This window comes from Periplaneta americana, chromosome 5 (genome assembly GCF_040183065.1).
Source record: "Periplaneta americana isolate PAMFEO1 chromosome 5, P.americana_PAMFEO1_priV1, whole genome shotgun sequence".
Lineage (NCBI taxonomy): Eukaryota > Metazoa > Arthropoda > Insecta > Blattodea > Blattidae > Periplaneta > Periplaneta americana.
In genome coordinates, this window is record NC_091121.1 from 52950109 (window position 1) to 52975493 (window position 25385).

General features: G+C 37.1%; 1 protein-coding gene across 4 annotated transcripts in view; it reads right to left on the reverse strand.

The window, feature by feature from the left end:
* pnt (ETS transcription factor pointed) overlaps positions 1–25385 on the reverse strand; it is an 835053-nt gene that overhangs the window by 766817 nt on the left and 42851 nt on the right. For all 4 annotated transcript variants that reach the window (XM_069825637.1, XM_069825636.1, XM_069825634.1 and 1 more), the window contains exon 2: positions 12358–12464. In XM_069825637.1, the coding sequence (XP_069681738.1) occupies positions 12358–12453 (96 nt within the window). In that variant the 5' untranslated portion in view covers positions 12454–12464. The remainder of the gene's footprint in view (positions 1–12357; positions 12465–25385) is intronic.

The window sequence follows — 25385 nt, forward strand, 5'->3', positions numbered from 1 at the left end:
CATTCAGATCTTAACAGAAGAATCAAACGCACACCGTCAGTTACTATAGTTTGTTTCCTTGCCAATATTCGTAGACTTCATTCAATCACAGAAACATCGACTACAAAACGGTTTTCAAAGAATAGCTAGATTCTGCATAGATGGCATCTTCACTTCAGCACAATTCGTTGAAATTAATGTGAATTTAATATACATACATCCTTAACATTTGGCATTCTGATCGATTACGTTCTAACGAAACCCCGCTACAAACAATAATTGTAGCATGTACTCAGGTAAGTTTGGAGTAGCATGTCATGGAGCATACACAGTTAAGTACTTTACTGTATTGAAATATCCAAGCAGTATTGTAAAACTCAGAAGATAACCTACAGAAGAGTAGATTTAAATTGTGAGCAATTTCAAACCAAGGATATGGCGAAATCACATAGTATACATCAGTGAGTACATCTCACTTGACGATATGTGAGAGAGGAAGAACAATAAATACATCTAAAGTCTGATTACTGAAATAGTCTACGTTTTTATACTCAGCGCATTTCGAACTGGCGGATCAAGGTAATGTACAAACGTACAAACCACGCACTAGTCACTGAACTGAACTGTGAACTGAAGTACTGGTAATCCCGGCTGTACCAGCTGACTTTAGTTGAGGAGGATGGTCCAGGAATGGGGTAAGCACATGTGGAAAATGCAGTCCATTGCTTGACCTTGATCCCACAATTCGAAATGCGCTGAGTATAGTCAGCGATGTATGCTATAGAGGGGGAAAGAAACTGGTCACCCTACTCCAGTATCTCCTGACTTGGTTACCTCGTGAATGATGCCTTATTGATGATATTTAAGATCTCCGGTACATAAACATTATCTTAAAAGTACTTATTTTTCCTTTATTTAATTCTGTAATGACTTTTACATCACAGTTTAATGTATACAGTTACGAAGCTTGAAGTGATGAACAAATAGACTGTGCCGGTACTATTTCACATTGTCTGTAATGAGGCGATATTAGCGATCCTAGTGGTTAGCAACCATCTATGGATGCATATTTACTACGCATTGAGCTTCGTGACTGTATATACTAGACTGGTGATATGCTCTTACAGACTGGCTCGATACATCAGGCGTAAGGTTTGTCCGTGTAGATGCTTTCAGGAGGAACAGACGTTATAATACTTTTCTACAAAGGTTGGTAGGAATGTAAATATAGAGAGCAGGAAAATTTCATCGGATAAATGTTATGGAAGTGACGTATGATGTGAAACCACACAAGTTAAATGGGGTTCTCCAGTCACATAACTTTTAAATGCTATCTCATTTTATTTGAATTTTAATCAAGAAAGATAAAAAAGTTTCTATAGTTTTCGAATAGTTATTATGAAATTATACCATATTTTCCGCTAAAATAATCCACTTTTGTCGAAAAAAAAAATGCAGGTTTTTCCATTCATTGCTGTGGCGGGAATTCCTAAATATAAGAGACAAATAAGACACGAAAAATCCCCGGATTTTTGTTTCCAGCAATAGGAAATAACTTAATGTTTCTATGACTCATTTATTCCTTGTTGTCTGGCAAATGCTAGAAAAATACCTTAACAAACTATGTCGTCATCACAAGAGAACTGGGGTTCAATACCCTCCGTCTTCCATCTGAACCAGAGCTATTAATCTAAACAATTCTATATACTCGCAGAACGAAACCGCTGTTCTGGAATTATAATGTATCCATGGGTGTGCAAAAGATTGCTAGGAATGGCGTCCTCGAGAAGAAAGGATGATTAGAGATACAATTATCTTAATCCAACCTCGTCGGGAACAAGTCTCAGTCCATAGCTGAACTCACTGTTTTTATTCAGGTCTACTAGTTTTTCTCTTTGCTCTAAAATGAAATGCCTCCATATACGGGGATTTATCTCACAATATCGGAATTTTTACATTTCTTTGAATCAAATTTCTGCACATTTAAAGGATAAAACTAAACTTCTTTCAACCATTTATTATCATAATACATTGCTCTCTTAAATTAACCGAGCATATAGGGAATTAAGTAATAGCTTTTCCAGAACACTCTATGAAATGTTTCATATAAAACAATTTTTACCTCGAAAAGGAAGAAAAAACTAGCAAACTTGTATTAAACTTTTTTGTTGGAAATATCTCAAAGAATAACCCCCTGAAATTAATGACATTAGGCCAATTTACGTCTACCTGAAGTATAATAGTGCAGAAATTTGAAACCAAAATTCAGTATTTAATATTTATTGCTACATGCAATACAAAATAAATACATATTATTGACGTAGCGCACACTCGTTTGAGCAAGCACGTGTTCGGTGGCGGATCCTATAAATAACTATTTTGTACGAAATGGAACATAACAAATAATCAATAAAATTACAAAACCAGTAGAATTAATACAAGACAGGGATAATTACGAAGATAAATGTAGAGAATCAAGTCAAGGATAGATTATAATTTTAAATGAATAAACGGTATACTGAAATTAAGAAAAAGAAAAAAGGAAAAAGGGGCATGAATCTATACTAATAATAAGTCTGTAACCAAAATTTTTCTGGTAATTTTCGATTTTCCAAAAATAATTGGTGTTAACATGTATAATTAACCATCCTGAAATCGAAAATCGCTTTTTTGAAATTTTTATTTGTATGTCTGTCTGTCTGGATGTTTGTTACCTTTTCACGCGATAATGGCTGAACCGATTTATAAGAAAATTGGAATATAAATTCAGTTCGTTGTAACTTAGATTTTAGGCTATATGACATTCAAAATACTTTATTTAAAAGGGGGGGGTTATAAGGGGGCCTGAATTAAATAAATCGAAATATCTCGCTTATTATTGATTTTCATGAAAAATATTACGTAACAAAAGTTTCTTTAAAAATGATTTCCGATAAGTTTTTTTTCTATACAAAATTTTGATAGGACTGATATTTAATGAGATAAATGAGTTTTAAAATTACAATAGCTACGCCATCTAAGGCGCTGTACTGAAATACAAACAAATGACTTCGTCTATAAGAGGCCTTGGACAATAACAATCGAAAGCTATTAAACATAGCCTAAGAGAATGTTTCTGTGTTTTATGAAGTAATATTGGAAGCTAATTAATTGTTTAATTATTATTTCACCATTGGAAAGTGTAGTTTCTCTAGATGGACATAATTCTATAATGTTATTACAGTAACTTCTGAAACATATAGCAAGTAATATAAAATATGCACATTAAAACTAAATTATATGTCAATCTTCATTAAACTATGGTTGCATGTAATAACAATTAAGAAACATGTTAAAGGAATTGTCGTTGCACCAAATAATTGCTCTCTGGACCAAAATGACCGCATTTTAATTATTTAAATACAACTTAAAGTAAGTAACATATTAAACGATTTATCCTTCTATCAAACACGAATGTTCCCTGGTTCAAACGTCCTATTTTAATTATGTAATTACTTTATATTTATTTCTGACAGGTGCAGCGGAGCGCACGGGTACGGCTAGTACTAAATAATTTTCTTAATGTACTCGTATTTCTGAAATTTAGATGACGATTTATTATCAATACAATATACTGTATATTCGCTTATCGCCGGTGAACAGCATATAGGTCCATGTGGCACCACTTGTAGGGCTACATACAACTTTCTGGAATAACACGCAGTGCAACGGCGCACAGTTGCCGGTAGTCTACACGAAATTAGCGTCGCTAAGACGAATGGTGCACAGGAATGAATTTGCAAGAAAGCTGTTACAATCTAGTTTAAGCTATAGGCCTACAACTTACCAAAGTGAAAACAATGTCCTCGAGGATAAGACCTCGAAAGCCCGTCTGCTTGATCTACAAAAAGTAACATAATATTCAAAGAGATTGTACTGGTTTCTGTTGTATGAGCACTCAAGATAAATGGCCATCATGCGTCTTTTGTGTCGTCCATTATGCGGGCTGACAGTTTGGCACCGCTCAAAACAGACCTCTCTCTTCCCCACATCGATTAAACACTTCACTGTTTCTATTTGTGGACTCTATCATGCTCTAATTTGGTTTATCAAGTTGGCAGAGTTAGGGAATTTATCGGTAGTGACACATCATAAGACAAGTCACAATTGTTAATTGAAAGGAAGGAAAAATTGTCGTCACTGAGCGTTACACGAGTTTGAAAGAAGCATATAAAATGGGAGGTACAGTATACAGAGTTATTTGTAAGTCGGGGTACTACTGAAACAGTTGAACACACTGAAGATTATTTAAAAATATGAACATAGTTTAATTAGCAAAAGACCGGGGTTTAACGTTACAATTCTTGTCTTGAAGTATTTCATTTATATTGCTTTGCCAAAGTTGACTTTGAAATTTAACAAAACAATTTTTGTGTCAATTATTGCGGTTTGTTTTACAAATTTATTTCTCGAAATAATGTCCATTTCTACCTTACCAGACGATAATTGAGGTGGTAGTCGGGAAAAGGGCCCATAGGCAAAAGTCATATTTCGAGAAAACAAGAATTTAAAGATTTATTTTATGTAGTTGCGATGTGAATACACTTCTATCAAATAACAATATGCATACTGTTACAATAATATCCAAGTACAAGTTTTTGTTAAATAATGCATTCCGACTTTAATAGTGTTATAAATATATAGCCTACGTATTTTATTGGAATATTTTATAGGCCCTTTTTCCAGAGAACAATCTTATTTTGTCAAAATACTTTCAATATGATTATAATTTAGCAGAAATTAAACATCAGCATTCAACAGCGCACATTACAGAGGTTTACAAGTTCATAATCATTCTATTAAAATTATATTTCTTGCAGATATCTCATAATCTCATAGTTACGTCATAAATTGTTCCGAATACGTAAAAATAAAGAATGTGTGTTGGGTACAGAATACAAATTGCAGGTTATTTAGAATTAATCTAGAATAGATTCGCACTCACTTCAAAATTCATCTTAAGAGTGCAGCTTACACTTTAGTGCACATCCTGGATGGACTCAGACTCACTTTGAGAATCATCTTCACTGATGTTTGCTGAATTCCACAACTACGCAAGGGTGCATGGGTTCATTCAATTAGCTATCCTGCCCTCTGTTTACAAGATATTGAAACGAAACTACGTAAGCAAGTAGATTTTAAAACGGAGAATCGAAATAAACATTCTCCAGAAAAGGGTCTATAGACCTATGGGCCCATTTTCCGGCTACCGCCTCAATTGGTCACATTCAGAGAATCTGTCGAAACTTCGAAAACGGAACAGTGCTGTTTTACAATGAAAACCGAGTTGAAGAGGTGGAGAATCTGATATAATAGACGAAACAGTTCTATGGTAGACCTATAATACATGTTGTGTTATAATTATACTCCAAAGTCTGAAAAGACGTTAAAAGAGGTGGAGGGTCAGGTGTAACGTGTAAGTGGAAGTGGAAATGAGCCCACGTTGTTTCGTGGCAATGTAAATCGTTACAAGTGAGAAGACAATGACAAAGATACTGACGATAAGAGTATATATCTCATAATATCTCGAGTTCTTTCTCCAGTAATTCATTTTAGGCTATTCGTAGTTGATGAGGTGATTATCTGGCGATAATAGAGCCATGACGGAATGAAAACGACAGTCTCTGTTAGACTGCCTACGCGATTCCGAAAGTCAGCAGAATAACGGATGTCGACCAGAAAGTCAAATCTGATGATACGCCTACGTTTTCGGAGATGGAGTGTTATAGCATATCTTACACTATGATGCACATAGTTTGAGTGTGTGGTACTAGGAGAATTTTGAGTAGAAACTTTCTAATTAGTACGTGCGCTTGTCAACAAAATCAGACATAAAAATATGTTTGCATTTTTAAAGGTTGTAGCTTTTATTATCTTGTCGTTTTACGAGTTACCAATTTTCATACTTAATTTACCATGACGTTTATGCTTGAAAATGGCCACCACGATTGTAAAATAGCTTTGAACTTTAAGCTCTTTATTTAACAGAACTGATGGAATCGCAAAGAATATCTTGGTTAAGTCGATGTTGATAAATAGTTGTGTATAGTAATTAATTTGTCTTAAGAAATAATTTTGTTTGAAGCTAACTACATAATCTCACTTCTTAGTTTATTCTAGATAACACAAAAAATCGCGAAGAAACTCGTCTGCCTATTCTTGAAGTATATTGTCATTTAATAGTTTTTTATTTTAAATGAAGGCCACTAATTTTTTTTATTAAAATTATTAATGACCTATTTCAAGTGTATAATAATTATCGGTTAAGTTGACCCGTATACAACGAAGATGGACAAAATCTGACCAACAGTTCAGGAGACATCACACTGTCCACAGGCAAAGACAATGTTCAAATCTCCTTCAAGTGTACTAAAAAGTGTATTTCCGTGAAAATGTCGAAATATGTTTTTTTTGTATCATCACAATACTTTCTCTTTATACATCGCAAGAAAAAAAAAAACCGCGTCGCGCTAGAAATGATACAAAGTCCTGTTCCGTAACGGCTTTGTTCATAACGAAGCAAACAGAACCTGTTCGGAGTCGAACTCCGACGTCTTTAGTAATATATTACAGACTAAGCACTACATGCGAGCATGGACCTCAGAATGGAGCAATAATTTATGTAACAGAAATGTAATCCAATTTCATCAACTTGCAACATAATCATTGACGTCATCAAGACTTAGGAGGGTTGTTAGAAAAGTTCATAGTCTGACATAGAATTAAACTAGGATTATTCTGAAACATTCTTTATTTCTCAAAATAATCCCACCTGAAATTCACACACTTGATTCACCGGTTCTGCAATACTGCTATAGGGATCCTCATTGTACATAGATTCGTCGATGACCGCAAAAAAGCCTCCTGCTAAAGCGATAGCCTCATTTGACGAAAATTTCTTTCCAGTCAAGTAAGTTTTGAGATTTGGGAAAATAAATGTCTGAGGGTGCGATGTCTGGTGAGTGGAGGGGGGGGGGAGGTGCTACAACATTTCGAACCGTAGTTCGTGTAGTTCAGCAACCGCGATTGCAGACGTGTGAGCAAGTCATTGTTGTGACGAAACAACACTTTCTTCTTGGCCATACACGGCCTCTTCTCGCGAATTTTTCCTTTTGGTTGCTGCAGGATATTTGAATAAACGTCTCCGGTTACTGTTCTCCCCATTTCTAGATAGTCAATCATGATTATCCCCTCAGAATCCCAGAACACAGACGCCATTACTTTCCCAGCCAATTGAACAGCTTTGCTTTCTTTGGAGGCGGAGAATCACTGTGCTTCCATTGTTTCGACAACTGTTTTGTCTCTGGTATGTAGTGGTGGATCCTCCAGGTTTCATCAGTGGTCATAAACCGTCTCAAAACATCGATCGTATGTTTCTCGAATCGAGCCAGAAATTCTCTCGAAATTTGACATCGGATGTGCTTAAGTTCCGGTGTTAATAAACGCGAAAGCCATCTCGCAGAGACCTTTGGTATGCCCAAGACATTGACTAAAGTGTGACGCACCCGTTCAGTTCAGATACGCATAACCTTGCTAATTTCCCGCACTTTCAGTCGACGGTCATTCAACACCATATTGTGGATTTTTCTAAGATTTCTTCACTTGTCACTGTTACTGTACTTTTTTTTATTATTTCGTTATTTAACGACGCTCTATCAATTAATGGGGTTACTGGACGTCCACTGCAGGGCTCGTGATTATTCGTGCTTGAAGTAATGTGACATGGCCATTAACAATGAATGGCGACATTATTGACAAGTTTTCAGTGCCATCTATGTGTCAGTCCACGAACTTTTCCTCGCAGTTCAGAAGGTAAGTATGTTGGTAAGAGGATTCCGCGTCGCACATTTGGGATCTTCAACTCGGGAGGCAAAATAGCCTACATTTGATCAATGTGTTAATACGAACTTAATGATGTTCCTTACTTCCACTATCATTCTATTTAGAAGAAATGTAAGTAATTGCCTTACAAGTTCTACTTTAGAAACTAATGCTGTTTTAAGCAGGCAGTAGCATCCTATCTGATAATCAAGTGGCGTTAAGTATATTTTCTTGTTTTCAACGTACTTCGATAGTAATACACGCACCGAGTAAATGATTATCGCGATATCATGATAAGAATTCAAGAGTGACCGCGTGGGTAAGAAATACACGAGCAACGTAAGCTTAAATGCGCTACAGATTGGCATGTATAAGCAGTTCTAACATAATCACATTGTTCCTTGTGATGTGTTCTTTTCCTTTATAAGAAACATACAGTATTGGTTTTTCAGTACATTCTAGGCATTTAATTCGGGCAAGAAAAACGGTTTAATCAAATGTGGCTTTATATACTTTGTACAGGATGTTTCTGAGGTGGTGTTACAAACTTTCAGGGATTATGGCGAAGGGCACATGTATCAATTTGAGATAAAGAACCATGGTCCGGAAATGACCGAGTCGAAAGTTATAAGCAAAAATAGTTGTGTGGAAATGGAATTGTAATTTGGCACCACGTGCCCTCCTTCCTTTAACTTTTGGAACAGTCGTGGAAAGATGGTATGGGCCAGATGTCTCCTACGTAGGTACTTTACCTGATACAATCTGTGAGCTTCTCTACTGTTCCCATTGGCTCATCCGTATTCGAAAATCAGGTCTGCTTATTCCGCTCTCGTGTACTCCTCCATTTCCCACTGGACACTGCAACTTGTACAGTCGTTCAATCCTAGTGAAATGGAGGAGTACACGAGAGCGAAATAAGCAGACCTGATTTTCGAATATGGATGAACCAATGGGAACAGTAGACAAGCTCACAGATTGTATCGGTGCAAGTACCCATGTAGGAGACATCCGGCCCATACCATTTTTCCACGACTGTTCCAAAAGTTAAGGGAAGAAGGGCACGTGGTGCCAAATTACAATTCCACTTCCACACAACTATTTTTGCTTATAACTTTCGACTCAGTCATTTCCAAACCATGGTTCTTTATCTCAAATTGATACATGTGCCCTTCGCCATCATCCCTGAAAGTTTGTAACACCACCTCAGAAACACCCTGTATATCACTCAATGACGTCACAATCCGTGTTTAACATACCTTTAAACATGTTATGCAAAATTTAATGCAGAATATTAAAATATTTAACAAAAGACATGATTATAAACAAAAGGAAATGTGGATGTAGGGCTCTTCGAACCTGTGACGTCATGCATTCAAGTTACATATACGAGTACATGCACTTCTGATCGAGATGTTTGGAATCTATAATTTGGATCAGATTTCACTGAACTATTGGTTAGCATCCTGCCGGTATTATTGTCGTATCTGTACCTCATCCTCTGCCAGTTTAATTCAGCAAGTATCAATGGAAATGCAGAGCAAATCAGTTCAATGCACACTGCCTAAAACACATGAACTCGTCATGACGTCACTCATTGTGCTATGTTTGCCTTATCCTATTAAATTTATTACGACGAGGATGATTTTCATCGGAAGCGTCATCCACACCTGCTGAGGTCGTGCCAACGCGCGTCCAGTCACATTACAGTAACTGTAAAATTTAGGAAAGCTTTCAATATCATTATCACAAAACAGAATTTTAATCTTACTTATTACTACAAATTAAAAGAAAGCACACTTCAGTTTCTGTGTTAAACAAACTGTAGTCAATTTAAAGTAGGCCTAGTACCAATTCACCACTATCAATATCATCGAAACTACAGAAGAGTCCTAGTTTTTGCATTTTAACACGATGTTCATCACTCTTCATTTCTTCAAATGTTGAATTTCTATTTTTTGGTCCTAGATCGTAACAATCGCATTTGAGCTGTTTCCAATTTTTGGCAATTACTCGCTTGAGGTGTGATATGTATTAGGATGTTCTTTTTTTTTTTTTTGCTATAACAAGTTTTTATTGAGATGGATAAAAGAGGGAAATTAATATACTCTTCTACATTATCTATGACTCTTTGCCAACACTAGAATAGTTTTTCGATTCCGAGTCGATGTGGGGGATGTGGAATCACCCCTCAACCAAGCTCCTGGATAGCTGCTTTCGTCATGTTAGCGGAGTGCATTATCGTGTTGCAGCAGCACTTGATGCAGTCTTCCCAGTCGTTTTTCTTCAATTGCGGTGGCAAGTCGTCTGAGTTGTTGGCAATGTCAGCAGTTATGACTACATCCCTGGGGAGCAATTCATAGTACACGATGCCTTCTTTATTCCAATAAACGCGTATCTTCTGTGGATGAACACTAAATGTTGTAGGACGTGTTGAGTGTTGAAACAACAGACCTATTTTCTTACAGTTCTTTCTCTGATGACATTCTCCTCGTACACGGTACAAATGTTTCGAGTCGCTTCTGCTGCCTTTGCTTCTTCATTAAACTCAAACAGAAGAATATATTGGAAGTGTTGGTTTTTTTTTTTTCATTTGAGCCTCCATCTTCTTTAGCCCATAAATAGCACAAACTTTCTTCAAATCCCCAAATTCAAGGCGTATTTAAAGCACAACACACGAAATAACAAATGACAAACGATAAGCAATCTCCTAGCAACGCAGTGTTGTGATGACGAACAAAAACACCACGAACTTATACATCAACCTAATATTATATGTTTTCATAATGTCTTCTTATTGTTCCTTTACACAGAATGACCCTCTCAAACTCCCCTAGTTTGTCTAAGAAAGTAAGACCAAAGACGCAGCAAAATTTTAATCGTTTTGTTGGAAAGTTCAACTAAAATATTTTCGTCGCTCATATGGATGGCATTGGCGATTGTTTATCAATGCGGGAATTACGGAACATAAGAATTACCCACATTTGACGGAGTTACGCAATAAGAAACCAAGCGCCAAAAACCTGTTTGAAGATATTGGCCATTGAAATAAATCTATTTTTGTATAAAACATTTATGCAAGAAGTATTATAACATTCATACTAGTACAAAAAATAGCACAAATAATAGCAAAAAACGCTAACCGATTTTTGATAAGAGACCAGCAGTTGAATTAATATTTCAAAGCAAAGTAAATAAACAAATTTTATGCAATAAACGAATTTTTGCTTATAAATAGCAGCAAAATTCAGAAATCGCATTCTTGATTTTTTCCGAGTTGAAGTAGACTGCCATCAATAGATTTATGCAAATAACTCTTTTTTTTTTTCAAATTGTCGACTGGTCTATTATTGCGTAACTCCGTCCAATTAAGGCACAAACTGTTCGAGAAATCAAGCCAACCAATAAGTCTCAGGGACAAAAATTTGCAATTGAGATCCTAGAGCGCATAGACGAAGAGCAATATTTCTTCAGTCATGCTTTATTTTCTGACTCTTACTTGTTTGGGAACGTTAGGCGGCACAATGTCCAAATCCCCGTATAGGCAGAGTATATTCGAGATGGTTCTAAACTAAATAGCCTATAAGCTGTGAGCTTATACAGGATATGATAATTGGACATTCTTTTCATTCAGTTTACTGTCCCAGCGTCTCCATACTCAACTTACTTAGACATGCTAGAGGAATACATATTTCCACATAATGCACACAAAGAGCCTAACATAATCTTCCAACAAGATGAGGCACCGCCTCACTGGAGCACCATTGTTCGTGCAACATTGGACAACACTTTCCCGAACAGTTTGATTTGGCGCGACGGTACAATAGCATGGTCTCCACGTTCTCCCGACATTACTAAGATTTTTTTTCTTCAGGGCTATGTCGAGGACATTAGGCTACGTATTACACCAAGGTGACTGTGCTCAACAACTTAAGTAGCAGTAGCAACTATCATACCAGATATCACGGGCTTACTTCTAAAACCTCGTAAATCCGTTTCAGTAAATTGTACAGGAGGACAAAATAACTTATTATTTTTACACCGCAGCTAACATCTGTTACGCATTTCCTATTTATGAAGTATAAAAACATTTATAAAAACATTTGTAGGCTTACTAGTTGTTACCAGAAGAGGCACTTTGAAAATATGCACAAGCTTTCAACATTCGGGATAAATTAAACTTATGTGGATTTAAATATGCCGACGAAATGCTACAGAAAAACCTGCACTGAAATTCAGTGTCGTCTGGATAATGTTCATACTATCGAGAGCGCTCATGTAGAAATTGAATTGTACTTCCTAACAAAGGCGACAAAAATGCTCTCTCATTTTCCTTTTACTTTTGAGAGACGGTTGAAAACAAGAACGTTCGAGAGGGACATCAGGTATAATTTGTTATAAAGAATATCAACAAATAATAGCCTAAAATGTAATCTAGTAAATTTTAACATTGCAACAAAAGACTGTACATGCAATAGAGCCAACAGACTTAGAACCATAACGTAATCGACGGTGGCTTACCTTGACGTCCCTGGCGTCGTCCTTGTGGGGGCTGGTGGCCGCGTAGAAGTCCTGCTCGTCCAAACTGTAATCGCTGTACAGCGAGTCCAAGTCCATGGCTGGGACGGCTGCAACAAAACGACCGCAATTTATCAACAATCTCCCAGTTGATCGCTTCACCACAGCAACACAAAAATCGCCCGATTGAGGACAATAGTAATTCAACAGCCTCGTTAGTAACATCACCAAAACAACTCAACAAACGCCCGTTAGCTACATCGTAGCAATACAACAATCGCTCATTTCGTTACGTTACTGTAACAACTCAAGACTGCCCTGTTGATTACGGCTCACATCTATTAACAAAGACCAAGCAAATACGTCACAAAACAATTTACAAGTTATATGCAAAAGACTAGCAAATATAACTGGAAATATAGCTCCATAAAAATGTCTACGGCTAAATAGAAAGCAATGGCCTTCCAAGGTCAAATCAATTACGGTGTAAGATTGTACAGAACAGAAAGTCTTAAAACAGGACTAGACATCAACTACCTAACCTGCAACTCTTCCTATTATCAGCATCTAGATGTGACAAGCAAAAACTGGACCACTAAGAATATGCGAAACAATCCAGTGAGTTCCTAAACCTAAGAAATCGTTTCATAATGTTAACTTTATGGCACAAGTTACGCCGTCATAATAGAAGTCATGATGTTTTAGTTGGCATGGTAATATTTTACGATATTGGTACAATAATGTGGCATATAATGCACGATTTTCAATAACGATAAAGATTGTTTATAATGCTGGAGTACAAAAAATAAAATCAAAACGCATTACAAAAATTATCGGGATACCATGATCAGAATATGTAAATAATTTACAACTGTACGTAAAAATATGCTTCGAAAGTGCTTCATATTAAGTATAAAAATCATTAGACAAGGAATACTGTATCATATGCATTTCAAATCGCATTTATATTATTATTGCTGTAGGCGGTAGAAATTGTATGATATATTTTGACATTTCCTTTGCTTACAATGCTCACTTTTGAAACTGAGTACTCAGAGAAAACAACTGAACCCAAATAAAAGAATCTTCAGGGGCCTATTTCACAAAGGTATGTGTCGGACATTACAAGTTACTGGTGCAAGTTGTTGTGAAATATGGAGTTGTATTTTTCTGTTCCACAAAAGAATTAAAATGTCTTGTACATTACCAATGAATCGCTACAAGTGACATCACATCAATAAACATACTACTTCATGACATAAAACAGCTGTTTATCTTCGTATTTCATTCGTCGAATTAGGTTACGCTTGTCTCCTTAATCGCAATGTCGTATTTTAAGGTAGGTTATACTGCCTACTGAAGGATGCACTGGAAGGAATGGTGAACGGGAGAAGAGTTCGGAGCAGAAGAACATATCAGATGATGGACAACATTAAGATATGTAGATCATAAGAGAACACAAAGAGTAAGGCAGAAAACAGGAAAGATTGGAAAAAGCTGGGTTTGCAGTGAAAGATCTGCCCTTGGACAGAATAATGAATGAATGAATGAATACAGCAAAGATTCTACCAATTTCGTGATCTTTTAATAACTTATTATTTATTTTAGTTGATAATTAAAAATTACTTCCTTATTACTGTCATCACGTTCTCTCGTGATCTCCTCCCCCATACGCTCCGCGATAGTTTACCATATATATATATATATATATATATATATATATATATATATATATATATATATATATAATGTTTTATTTAACGACGCTTGCAACTGCCCAGGTTATATCAGTGTTGCCGGTATGTCGGAATTTTGTCCCGCAGGAGTTATTTTACGTGCCAATAAATCTACTAACATGAGCTGTCGCATTTAAGCACACTTAAATGCCATCTACCCCGGGCAAAGAAGGCCAGCACTCTACCGACTGTGCCACCCAGACCGACAGTCTCCCATATTAGCCAACAGATGCCGCTAATAACGATGTTCACCCGCCATATTTAATTGTTACGAAATTGTAAACACTGCAAAATTATTAAAATGGTGTTAAAGGAGACGAAATTATTTCTTTCGTAGGAAACGGAAGCAAGAAAAGTTATTCTATACCACACATTTATCAAAATCTATCTTAATATTATGAAATAAATATATTTAAATAGCACTAGTAAGCTACATGTGTGTGTTAGTCTCCTTTCATTGGTAGAGAATACTCCACATTTCACTGGTAGGTTACAAGTACTAGTATTTTTGTGGAACACAATCATGAAACTTCATGGAGTAGTAAAGTACAATTGTAGGAAACTCTTCTGTGGAAGAGAAACTCTAGTATTTATATTCCTCACTACAGAATTTACTTGTAATGTACAAGATCACAGCTTTGAAGAATAGGTCCCAGGTAACATACAGTAGTCTTGTAGAACGACTGCTACCTTCGGCTTTAAATTGTTCCAAAATCGGTCACCTCTGATTTGTGGCAAGCCTTGATTGCTGGTGCAATGGATCTGGCACTTTGACAGCAGTGCGGGGGACAGGAGCGGTGTATTACATTCCGCACTCCACCGTACACCTTTGTTGTGATATTAGACAGATGTGTCGAGAATTCCTGAAATGTACAGGTGGAAACAGCAATGTCTGCACGCGCACGTAAGTAAATAATGCTCCTGTCCTTGCATTTTTATCTCGATAAATACCTATATCGCTATTCGATCACAAGCAGATGCTACGAGTTAACGTGAGGCTGGCTTCGCTCTAGTATTTCCGATTCCCCACCATTCATTCCTTTGTCTAACACCGCGCCATCGAATGATTGCTGTTCGCAGTTTGTAACAGTCTATAGTGAAAAACTATCTATCAAATTCGTCAACAACAAAAACTACAATAATAATAATAATGATTATTATTATTATTATTATTATTATTATTATTATTATTATTTATTCATAAGCAGAAACTTGAATGATAACTATTAAATATTTTTTCAAAACATGATGAATGTATCATACAGTGTGTGTTACGGGATCGTAACAGTCCAGCTGTTATATGTTGCGGAACATTTAACCATTCACGATGTATTTCGTAGTGCTATTACAAAAAAAATATTATTATTAATTTATTCACTTTTCAAGAAGATAAGTGTTGCTTTTTATTAATTGCACACCAACAATTGATTTTGGTTAGGACTGTAGATTATAATTTTAATCAGATATTCATTAGACTGCTAATGAAGAGTAATTTCTACATAAAATACGAGTAGATATTCGTATGTTATAGTACTTTGCGATATAATTTTATTTTTATATTTTATAAAATTCGGTATATTACGAAAGAATTAAAATGTTAATACATAGGCTATATGTAAGTACTGAAAGATAAGACATACCAAGTATAATGAATTGAATTTTTGTAAGATATTTTGCTCTATTATCTGTCCAACGGCAGAGCTTTTACTGCAAACCCAGAATTCTCCAATCTATCCTATTTTCCGGTTCCTCTTAGTCTCCGCATGCGATCCATATAATGTTATGCTGTAATTTTAATTCTCATAGTCTAAAAGTAAAATTATCAACTGATATCTTCTCTGCCCCGAATTTTTCTCCCGTTGACCATTCCTTCCAGTGGCAGTTTCTTCTTAATTAATATTAGAGGAGAAAAATTCGCTCCGGCGCCGGGGATCGAACCCGGGTCCTTGGTTCTACGTACCAAGCACTCTTACCATTGAGAGTCCAATCCACAGCACCAGATCGAACTCCCCTCCTCCAGTGTTTTCCCCTTTGTGGCCTGTACTGTGGATTGGACTTCGGCGTAGCTCAATGGTGAGAGCGCTTGGTACGTAGTACCAAGAACCCGGGTTCGATCACCGGAGCCGGAGAGAATTTTTCTCCTCTAATATTAATTGCTATCATAACAGATATATTTTGTAGGACCAAACAAATAATAATCTTTAGTAAGTTTCTTCTTAGCCAGTGACCCAGCCAATTTCTTTTCCTCTTCCTGATCAGTTTCAACATTATTTGTTCTTCACCTAGCCTTTCTAGCACTCTAATAATAAAAATAATAATAATAATAATAATAATAATAATAGTTTCAACATTATTCTTTCTTCACCTAGCCTTTCTAGCACTCTAATAATAATAATAATAATAATAATAATAATAATAATAATAATAATAATAATAGTGTTCAGACTGATGTTAACCCGAAACAAAGGAAGACCATTTCGCCGATGGATAGATCAGATTTTGTAGTAGCAGAACGGGCATTGGTTACCCAAAAGAAGACAGTAACTCTCTTCAAGATCGGACAACACGGGTTTCATTCCTCACTCTTTTAATACGAGAAATGCGTGAACTTCTTCGTAGGCCATCCTTTTCTACAGCTTTTTATCCCATCTTTCGGTTAATGTCCATCCTTCCGTCTAGTGCCCCAAAATACAACAGTAATATTTAAAACGGTCTTCTTTATTTGCAGTTTCTTTAAATTGCCTGTCAGCTGATTGGACCTGTATAATTCTGTTATCCATCTCCTTCTCACTATTTCCTGATTTGTGGATAATTTAACCAAAGTGATCTACTGCCTTTATTGTACCAATGCAGAGGTCCAAGTCTGTCCCTTCTACTACAACTAATATTCAATTTTACAAGATTAACCTTGATTCCTCCCATACTATACACCTCAAGTAATTTTCTCATCATGAAGTCGGCATCGTCTTCATCTTGAGTAATTACCACTCGGTCATTTGCAAATAAAAGTACTTAATCTGAATTCCCTTCGAAATCATACTCGAGCCACCGGAGCAGAGGTTATGCGACAAGCTAGTTCCCTATAAAAAAACTCATGCTGCGTATTCCACTCAAAGAAATGTATACTCATTGTCTCAACTCTTACATTCAATATTATCATCGAGGGACTCTAGTAGCATCTCGATTGAATGCGTTACTGGCTCTGGAGTGTGCCATACAACGGAAAAAAAGAACCAATGTAAAGAATACGGCGACGAGCACATTAACCCAGCAGTCTGCAATGTACACAGGGCTGGACAACCAAGGATTCTCGAAAAAAAAAAAAAGTATTGGCAAGATGTCGTACAGCAAGTTACAGACACTAGCAGCGGATAGACTGCGTGGGTTACGCTCCCATGCTGTAACCCATTCACAGGTATAAAATAACATACTAGTACCTACGATCTTGTTTTCCTTATTAGTCATTGTTTACTATGGTGAGTGGAACTCAGAAAGAGAAAAAGAAAAAAAAGAGAGGGAAAAAGAACGAGAGAGAGAGAGAGAGATCAGACAATTTAACAGATCAAGCATTTTATTCATACTTGTCACTCGATGGCAGTGTGTACTTAGCGGGTTCGAGTCTCGACAGGGAAGTTGCTATATTTATCTGAATTTATTAGTCTAATGCTATAATAAATAATTAGCCTACGACAGGGGTTTCCAATCTTTTTGAAGATGCGACGCACTTTTGGGCGAGACATTTGTTCGCGACTCCCCCCCCCCCCACTACCGTGCCGGTACTTAACCCCATTCTAAAAATAAAAATACAAATTCCTGTAAAACAAGGAAAATTTTACTCAAAATCAGTGGGTACCACTCAACTTCTACTGTACTGGTACTTGCAAGACGAGAAATCGAGAACCAACTTTCCAATTGAAGGGTCCACGAAAAGAACATGCTAAGTCACTGCTTAAATTTTCCAGGGGAGCATTTCTTAACTTTAATACACCCATAAGACGTAATGAATTTACATCTTATTTAGTTTAATTTACCATTTTGCCATTTTGAATTACTAGAAAGGTAGTTCAATTTATGAGCTAGCAGATAGGACTAAAAAACAAACATCAACAAAAAAGTGACTTAGCATGTTTTTCCGTGGACCCTTCAATTATCTCTGACTTCTTAGACTGGCCTTCCTAGCTAATATATTATTCGAATACATAAGCACTTTGAATACCGGTAGTAGTTCGCACGGCAAAGATATTAACATAATAACAACCGCAGATAATAAGTTATATAAAAGAACCTGATTTCTGGTCCACATCGTCTTGGCACAAAAAATAAATAATTCCTGTGCATCAAACAACTTGTGGAAAATTTGGCTACGTATGATATGACAAATATTTAGTTTGTTTTGCAGACACGCTCCGGAATAAACTCAAACCAATTACTGTACATGAGTCACAGAAGGATATGAATCCGTTTTTAGATACAGTAGTTGCGTTAAACTGGATGAAACTGAATATATATATTAAGAAAGACTCACTGAAATATGTACAGTCTCAGAAAAAATTTTATTGCAGATACTTTTATAAGCCCCAGAAAGAAAGCAGTGCGCATGATCAGATATACAACGAAACAAAACTAATTTTATTACCTCAACTACAGTAGTTGTTTTCTTGTGAACTAGGTCGCTCGTCCTTGGATCATGCGCACTGACTCATTTCTGAGACTTATAAAAGTAGGCTATCTGTGCGACAAAACTTTTTCTAAGACTGTAGGCCTACATACCTAATGATGGAATGTTGAAACTATAGGCCTACTTTTTTTTCGCAGAGCGTTTTTCGTTTTATTTTGTAAACCATCTAGCGATCTCCCCACGACCCCCACTTTGGAAACCATCGGCCTATGGTTTGCGCAACAATAATACATTTCTGAACTTTGACGGAAGGATTTGATTAGGCCTATATATAAGAGAGGCTGTATGATTAAATAACTTTCATAACAAACAAAATAATCTGTATATCAAAATAAGCATTCGATTTTAAACCACAAACTGACTGGATTTGAGATAGCTCAATGGTAAAGCGACTGGTTCAATGCCTGACGGAGGAAAAACATTTTTAGGAGTTCCAAAACGGCTTTTAGTAGCATAACGTCACCTATCACACAAATACGAGTTCTTTCCCGGGGTCTAACAAAGCTGCATTGCGATGTCGAGTTTATGTAAGCACTGTAAGGACACATAATTTTTAATATAGTCCTTTTGCACGAAGCAGTAAAATGAACAATTTCTTAGCTGTTTGGTCGGTTCGTCTTGTCCTGATACTGATAGAGCGATTCAGAATAACAGACAATGTACAGTAGTGGCAAAAAAAAACCGGACTGACCCTTGTAGCTGATTTCAGAGTCACAGATTCAAATTTTGCTAGTTACAAAACACATCCATCTTGTATAATTAATTGTAACAATGAAATTTATTGCATTTGTTCGGTTCTTACCGTCTTTTTCCTTCAGTGCCTCAAACTTACAGATGAAAAAACTTTGAGAGTTTCATTTTCATCTGGCATCAATATTACATTTCTACCTCTATTCGGCAAAGATAATTGCGTATTTTTACATTAAATAGCAGTACATACCTCTGGCTTCACTAACCGTATTGAAATTACCACAGTTTGACACAATACACAGCACAGGATTCTTTTGTATCAGCTACAAGGATCGGTCTGATTTTTTCTGCCACTACTGTATCAGAATACAGATGAAATATTTTAAGAGTGAAAATAAGTGGTCGGTGAAGTCTCAGTTTATCACAAAATAGCATTAAGTTTAGATATCCTGAAAAATATGCAATGCTTTTTGCATCTGTCAGCTGATTGCTTTTCTAACATCACGAAGTAGCGCAATGTACTGCTAATATTTTCTCATGATTTCTGTATCTAGGACAGAGGCAGGCATAATGTAAGGAGCAATTGATGCAGCCTGCATGACAACAAAATGACAAGGTGGGAAGAACAAGAAATATAGCGCTGATATCTACGGTTAGTTTTGTTTTTCGCTTGCGGGTAGCCTGACTTCACGGCGATCACAGAGTTTGTTTTGTGTTGCAACACACATTTTGCTCGCCTGTGATCTAGGAGAAGTGGATTTGCAAATAAGCTTCCTTCGATAATCTTGCAAACATTAAGCGGCGTAGAAGAAAATCGCGGAGAAAGACAATTAAGTAACTGAAAAATGAAAGTCAAAGCGCAGGAAGTATCTTATCTTTAATGCTCTCTCACGCAGAATTCAGACTTCGCGGAACACTGATTCCCGTTCTAAAAATATTTGTGTACGTGTTATCTATATTCTAATAAGACGCTTCTATACTTCAACTGTACTTACTCGTATATTAGTCTATTCTTATTGCTCCATGTGCATCATATTTTTTTTCTCTTGTACGGAGACGGGACCCGAAGGCTTGCACTGCAGCCTGAGGTAAATCGTATTTGATCACTTCAATTAACTATATCTTGCCATGACCACCGTTGTGGCTGAGGGGTTAGCGAATCTATCTCCGAACCCAGCGGGCCCGAGTTCGATCCTCGGTCGGGACGAGGTTTTTTCGGGGGTTTTCCCTCACTCCTATGGTAACTTTATCAGACGATTGGAAGGCCACTTCCTTTCCTCATTCATCATCTTCTGGTTTTTAGATCACTCTACAGGCGGCCCTCCGAAGCCGCTGGCTCTTTCGACCGGCCTCCGTGGATTGTATTGAAGTGATGATGGCTAGCTTCTGCAACGGAACCCGGGGCAGACCTTCTCGGGGAGAGGACTTCTGTCTCGGACCATTAAGGGAGCCTTGGGGGGGGGGTTGCCGAAGTGGTACATGGGCTCTGTTGGCTGTAGGAACAGGTCGTTAAATGGTTAGGTCGGTGCGCGTAGGGGATCGGTGGGCACGCAACTCATCCCTTATCGGAGGGTGTACAATAGATCTAAGGTCGTAGTGCGTGGAATGTTCCCTCCCTCCTAACAAGAAAAAGAAATGTAGTTAATATTCCGCGTCTAGCACGCGCAAAAACGGATATTTACAACTCTCGCTTACATAATATCTTATTAGCAATTCCTTACTAACGCATATCTCCATTTTCCGCCTGAAATTTAAGCAGACACGCTGCAGCATTACCGCGTTCAGCGTGTTTACCTGATGTTTGTAACCGGAAGTGCGCGAAGAAACAACAGAAGAGATAAAGCGTTTTGTAATAATTGAACGAGTATTTCGCTGTAAATTTAGTCGTAGCGGCATGGCTATGCTATCCACTTACTAAGTGACCTGTGAGCGAACCGTTCGACTCAGTTCGTGAAGGATGATGATGATGGTGGTGGTGATGATGATGATGATTATTATGATGATGATATTATTATTATTATTATTATTATTATTATTATTATTATTATGAAGACGTCAATCCAAACGCTAGTTAACCGAGGCTGGAATGCGATTTACGAGTAGCTGCCACTATCTTCTCTCATCAAAACCTCATGTTTTCTCCATTATTCAATATTATTATTATCATCCAATATTCCTTGGTAATTAAGGCTTCTTTCGGAAGGGAAAGCAAGAGCAGCTAATGCAGGTTCTGAAGACTTCTAGAATTATTCAAAATTTGCGGAAAGAGACGTGAAGTGTTTGAGAAAATGTATATATCTCACAATGAAAAAGTAGGCACAATGTAGCCATTGCGGTTGAAGTGCTAAGCAAAAAGCTACTACCTACATCTAGGTCGGATCTAATCTTACAACATAATGCCATCCAGTTCACTTCATTACAGAAAGCAACAGGAAATAAATGTAACGTAAATGTCACAGGATATCAACAACAATAACTTGTTAAGATTTATGAGGAAATGCAAGAAAAATGTGAAAGATAGTGCGTTATCAGTTTCAGGACTGATGATTAAACATGTGAGCTCCAAGCCAACATTGACCACTTGTCCCACTTGTTCTTTGCACTGGAACGACTCCAATAAGTATGGAGGGGAAGTCGAAAAAAAGGTCTATAGGACTAATCTTTTCGCTGTAAGAAAAATCCTAATGTAAATAATAGCACGTGACTGAAGTGGGGCTTCATTGACCGCAGCGTGGCGCTATAGATCTTCAGTACTTGATCCCGCCCACTGTTGTACATTGTTTCATGTTAGTTTGCTTAGGAAACTTTTACTTTATAATTACTGCAATTAAATTATTTTAAACTTACGTGTAAGGTCAATCGCTGCCGGACAAAGGGATTATTTCTTCCAGGATGCAGAAGTCATACTACAGTACCACATGCTTACGTAAACAACTAGGACCTCAAGTGACGCCAGCTTGTTAAAAGAACACACTAACTCGGTATTACTCTTAGTATTCATTCGCGTTCATAGTAAATAACAAAATATAAAAGTAATTTTTCTTTTACATAGTGTTTTACGAGTACATATGAGTGAAGTTATATGTTTCATCGTATTTAACTACTAGAATTCAATTTTTATTTTCAAATAATACAAGATTATGGTTTCTAAATACGGAACTATATTTTCCTGCGTCGTGCGAGTGTTTCGACTGGGAACCAATCACGGGTATGACAGCAACGTGCTTGTGTTTACATTAGGATTTTTCTTACAGCGAAAACAGTATAGTCTATCTACATCCCTCGGTAAGAGGAAGTTCTAGGATTGGAGAGACGTCTGGCATATAAAGAAATACAATACAGCAGAAAGTTTTATTGCATGTATTGTAAACGTAAATAACTGCTCAATAGTTCGACGTCTTACACGGTTCATTGGCAAAGTCTCTTGACCGCAACATTTATCGAGAGTGAGGTCTTGAACTTGACCTTCTGTACGCCCACAATTAATTACCAACGACCTCAATCCGTTACAAAGTGAACAACGCACGGCGATAAGACTTTAATTATGTCTGGCGCGAGACTATAAAAGGGGCACTTCCTTCCTCTCCATCTTTCACACGCACCTGTGAATGGGTGACTATGGGCGCCCCGTTCAAGAAACGGGAAACTTTCAAGGCCTGCATCTAGGTAATAGCGATTTTTCCAGAAACTGGCTGAAGGTTTCTCGATTATTCATCGTACGCCAACAGCACGTCTAGCGTTGCAGATTGGTCTGCACAATATTCTGCGTTGCAATCTCTCTACTTTCACTTGTTAATTTTATTTATTACTCTAGTCCAGTAGTTCCCAACCTTTTTTGACTGACGACACATTTTACTGGACACCCACGATAACGAGACACACTTATTTGTTATTATTATTATTATTATTATTATTATTATTATTATTATTATTATTATTATTATTATTAACTTATTCTGTTAGGAACACATAGCGTTTATCACATCATCTTACTACAAAAAAAAAAAAAATCAGAAAGAAAATTTTAAGAGCCAATTTAGAGTATACCATTATTCCGTTTCTTCCGCCCTCCCTCCAAACAGAGACCCATTCATTTTTGGTTCCATCATTCCCACAAGAAAAAATTCTTAGATTGAATATGAACAAAATCCGCCCACTGGCTTAAGAAATTGCTATACAAATGTCGAAACTGATTCTGCAGCATCGCTTTACCTTCTCTTCACAGTTCATATAGTGAGAAAGTAAAACGAACAGTTCAGGAAGGCAGATGCCCCATAAAATAACAGCCGATCCTCGTCTACATTGGTTGCTACGTAATTATCTGCGATGTTCTAACGGCAGTTGTGTCTATCAGACGTTTTATAAATGCATGACTGCTAACGAAAGAGATTCAAAAATGTTTATCGTAATTTGTACAGTTGTTAGTACAGTTGCTCGTATGTGTAACTATCATGCTTGTACACGTATTAGGTGGCCAACCTACATGATAACATCGGCTAATGCTTAATTCCAAAGACAAGAACAAAAATGGGAATTATTTTATACTGCGTGTGTGCACATGAGCCACAGACGCTGCTCGGGAGCTGTTAATGACTGACGAACAAAGTGTTGCTCAGTAGTTTCTTTAGCTGAAGGAAGTTTTTTTATCTCTATTAAGCTGTAGAGCTCATGCATTACTGTAGCTATGTCCAGACACTCCCCACTCTTCCAACAGAGCTGAACACGAGATCGGATGAGTCTACTTACATTATAGGGGAATGGGTTAGTCTTTGCCTTGAACTCGGTAGACACACGCCCGACCTTCCCTTCTACTCCTACCCCCTCCAGAGAAACGTTGTTCGCTTACTGCGCATCGCGAGTGTCTTGACAAAATGCATGAGCTGTAGTTTCTGGTCAGATGTTTATACTCTTTTTGCACTGGATGGGATGACAATAATGAATAAAATACAGGATTATGACACACGAGACGGCAGGCCCTGATAAAATTTCTCCCCCTCCCCCAACACGGTCTTTGTCCACGATAATTTTCAAACTGAAAGTACTGATGTGTGAAATTGGGTTTTCGGTGTAGATTTGCCATTCTGATAACAGTCAACCCGTGGGCCGTCTAACCAATTGAGGAGCTAGCTAAAATAACAGCGTTAATGTAAAAAACTGATTTTGAAAATGAGATTAAAAATTAAAAAGTGTCAGGAACAAAATGTTTACATTTGCTAACAATTTTTTTTTTATTTAGCGTCTATGGGATTAGTAATGGTGAGATGGTATTTGCCGAAATGAGGCCGAGGATTCGCTACAGATTACCTGAAATTCGCCTTACAGTTGGGGAAAACCTTGGAAAAAATCCAACCAGGTAATCAGCCCAAGCGGGAATCGAATCCACGCCCGAGCGCAACTTCAAATCGGGAAGCAAGCGCCTCAGCCGACTGAGCTACGCCGATGACCAACAATTAATCGTATGTTAAGAGATTACATATTAATAACATTAATGATTTTATATTTTGATATTGTAATACTAATATAAACAAAGGTATTACCGGTTCATATTTTAAAATTGTCACTAACGCTGTTATTGCGTAGAAGTACAATCTACTAAACTTCTGTTTGTAGTTTGTTATATTATTTCAAACAATACAATGCAGTATGAAACAAAATAACTTGAAAACATGAACTCAATCATCTGTCACGCTTCAATTTAAGACCTATATTCTCCATCAGAAATGTTACATGTAAAAATAAAACAACTTTTGAGGAAAATAAGATATAGGCCATTCTTTATCTCGTGAAATCTACCTGCGCGTCAGGGGAAGAAGAAAGTGGACTGAGAAGCTTCCCTCCCTCGCTACGCTTCTACTTGTAGCTAGCGAGCTCACTTAACCCCATCCGTAAGGTTCTTACCATAAAGCTACGGCGCACGCAAGCATTTG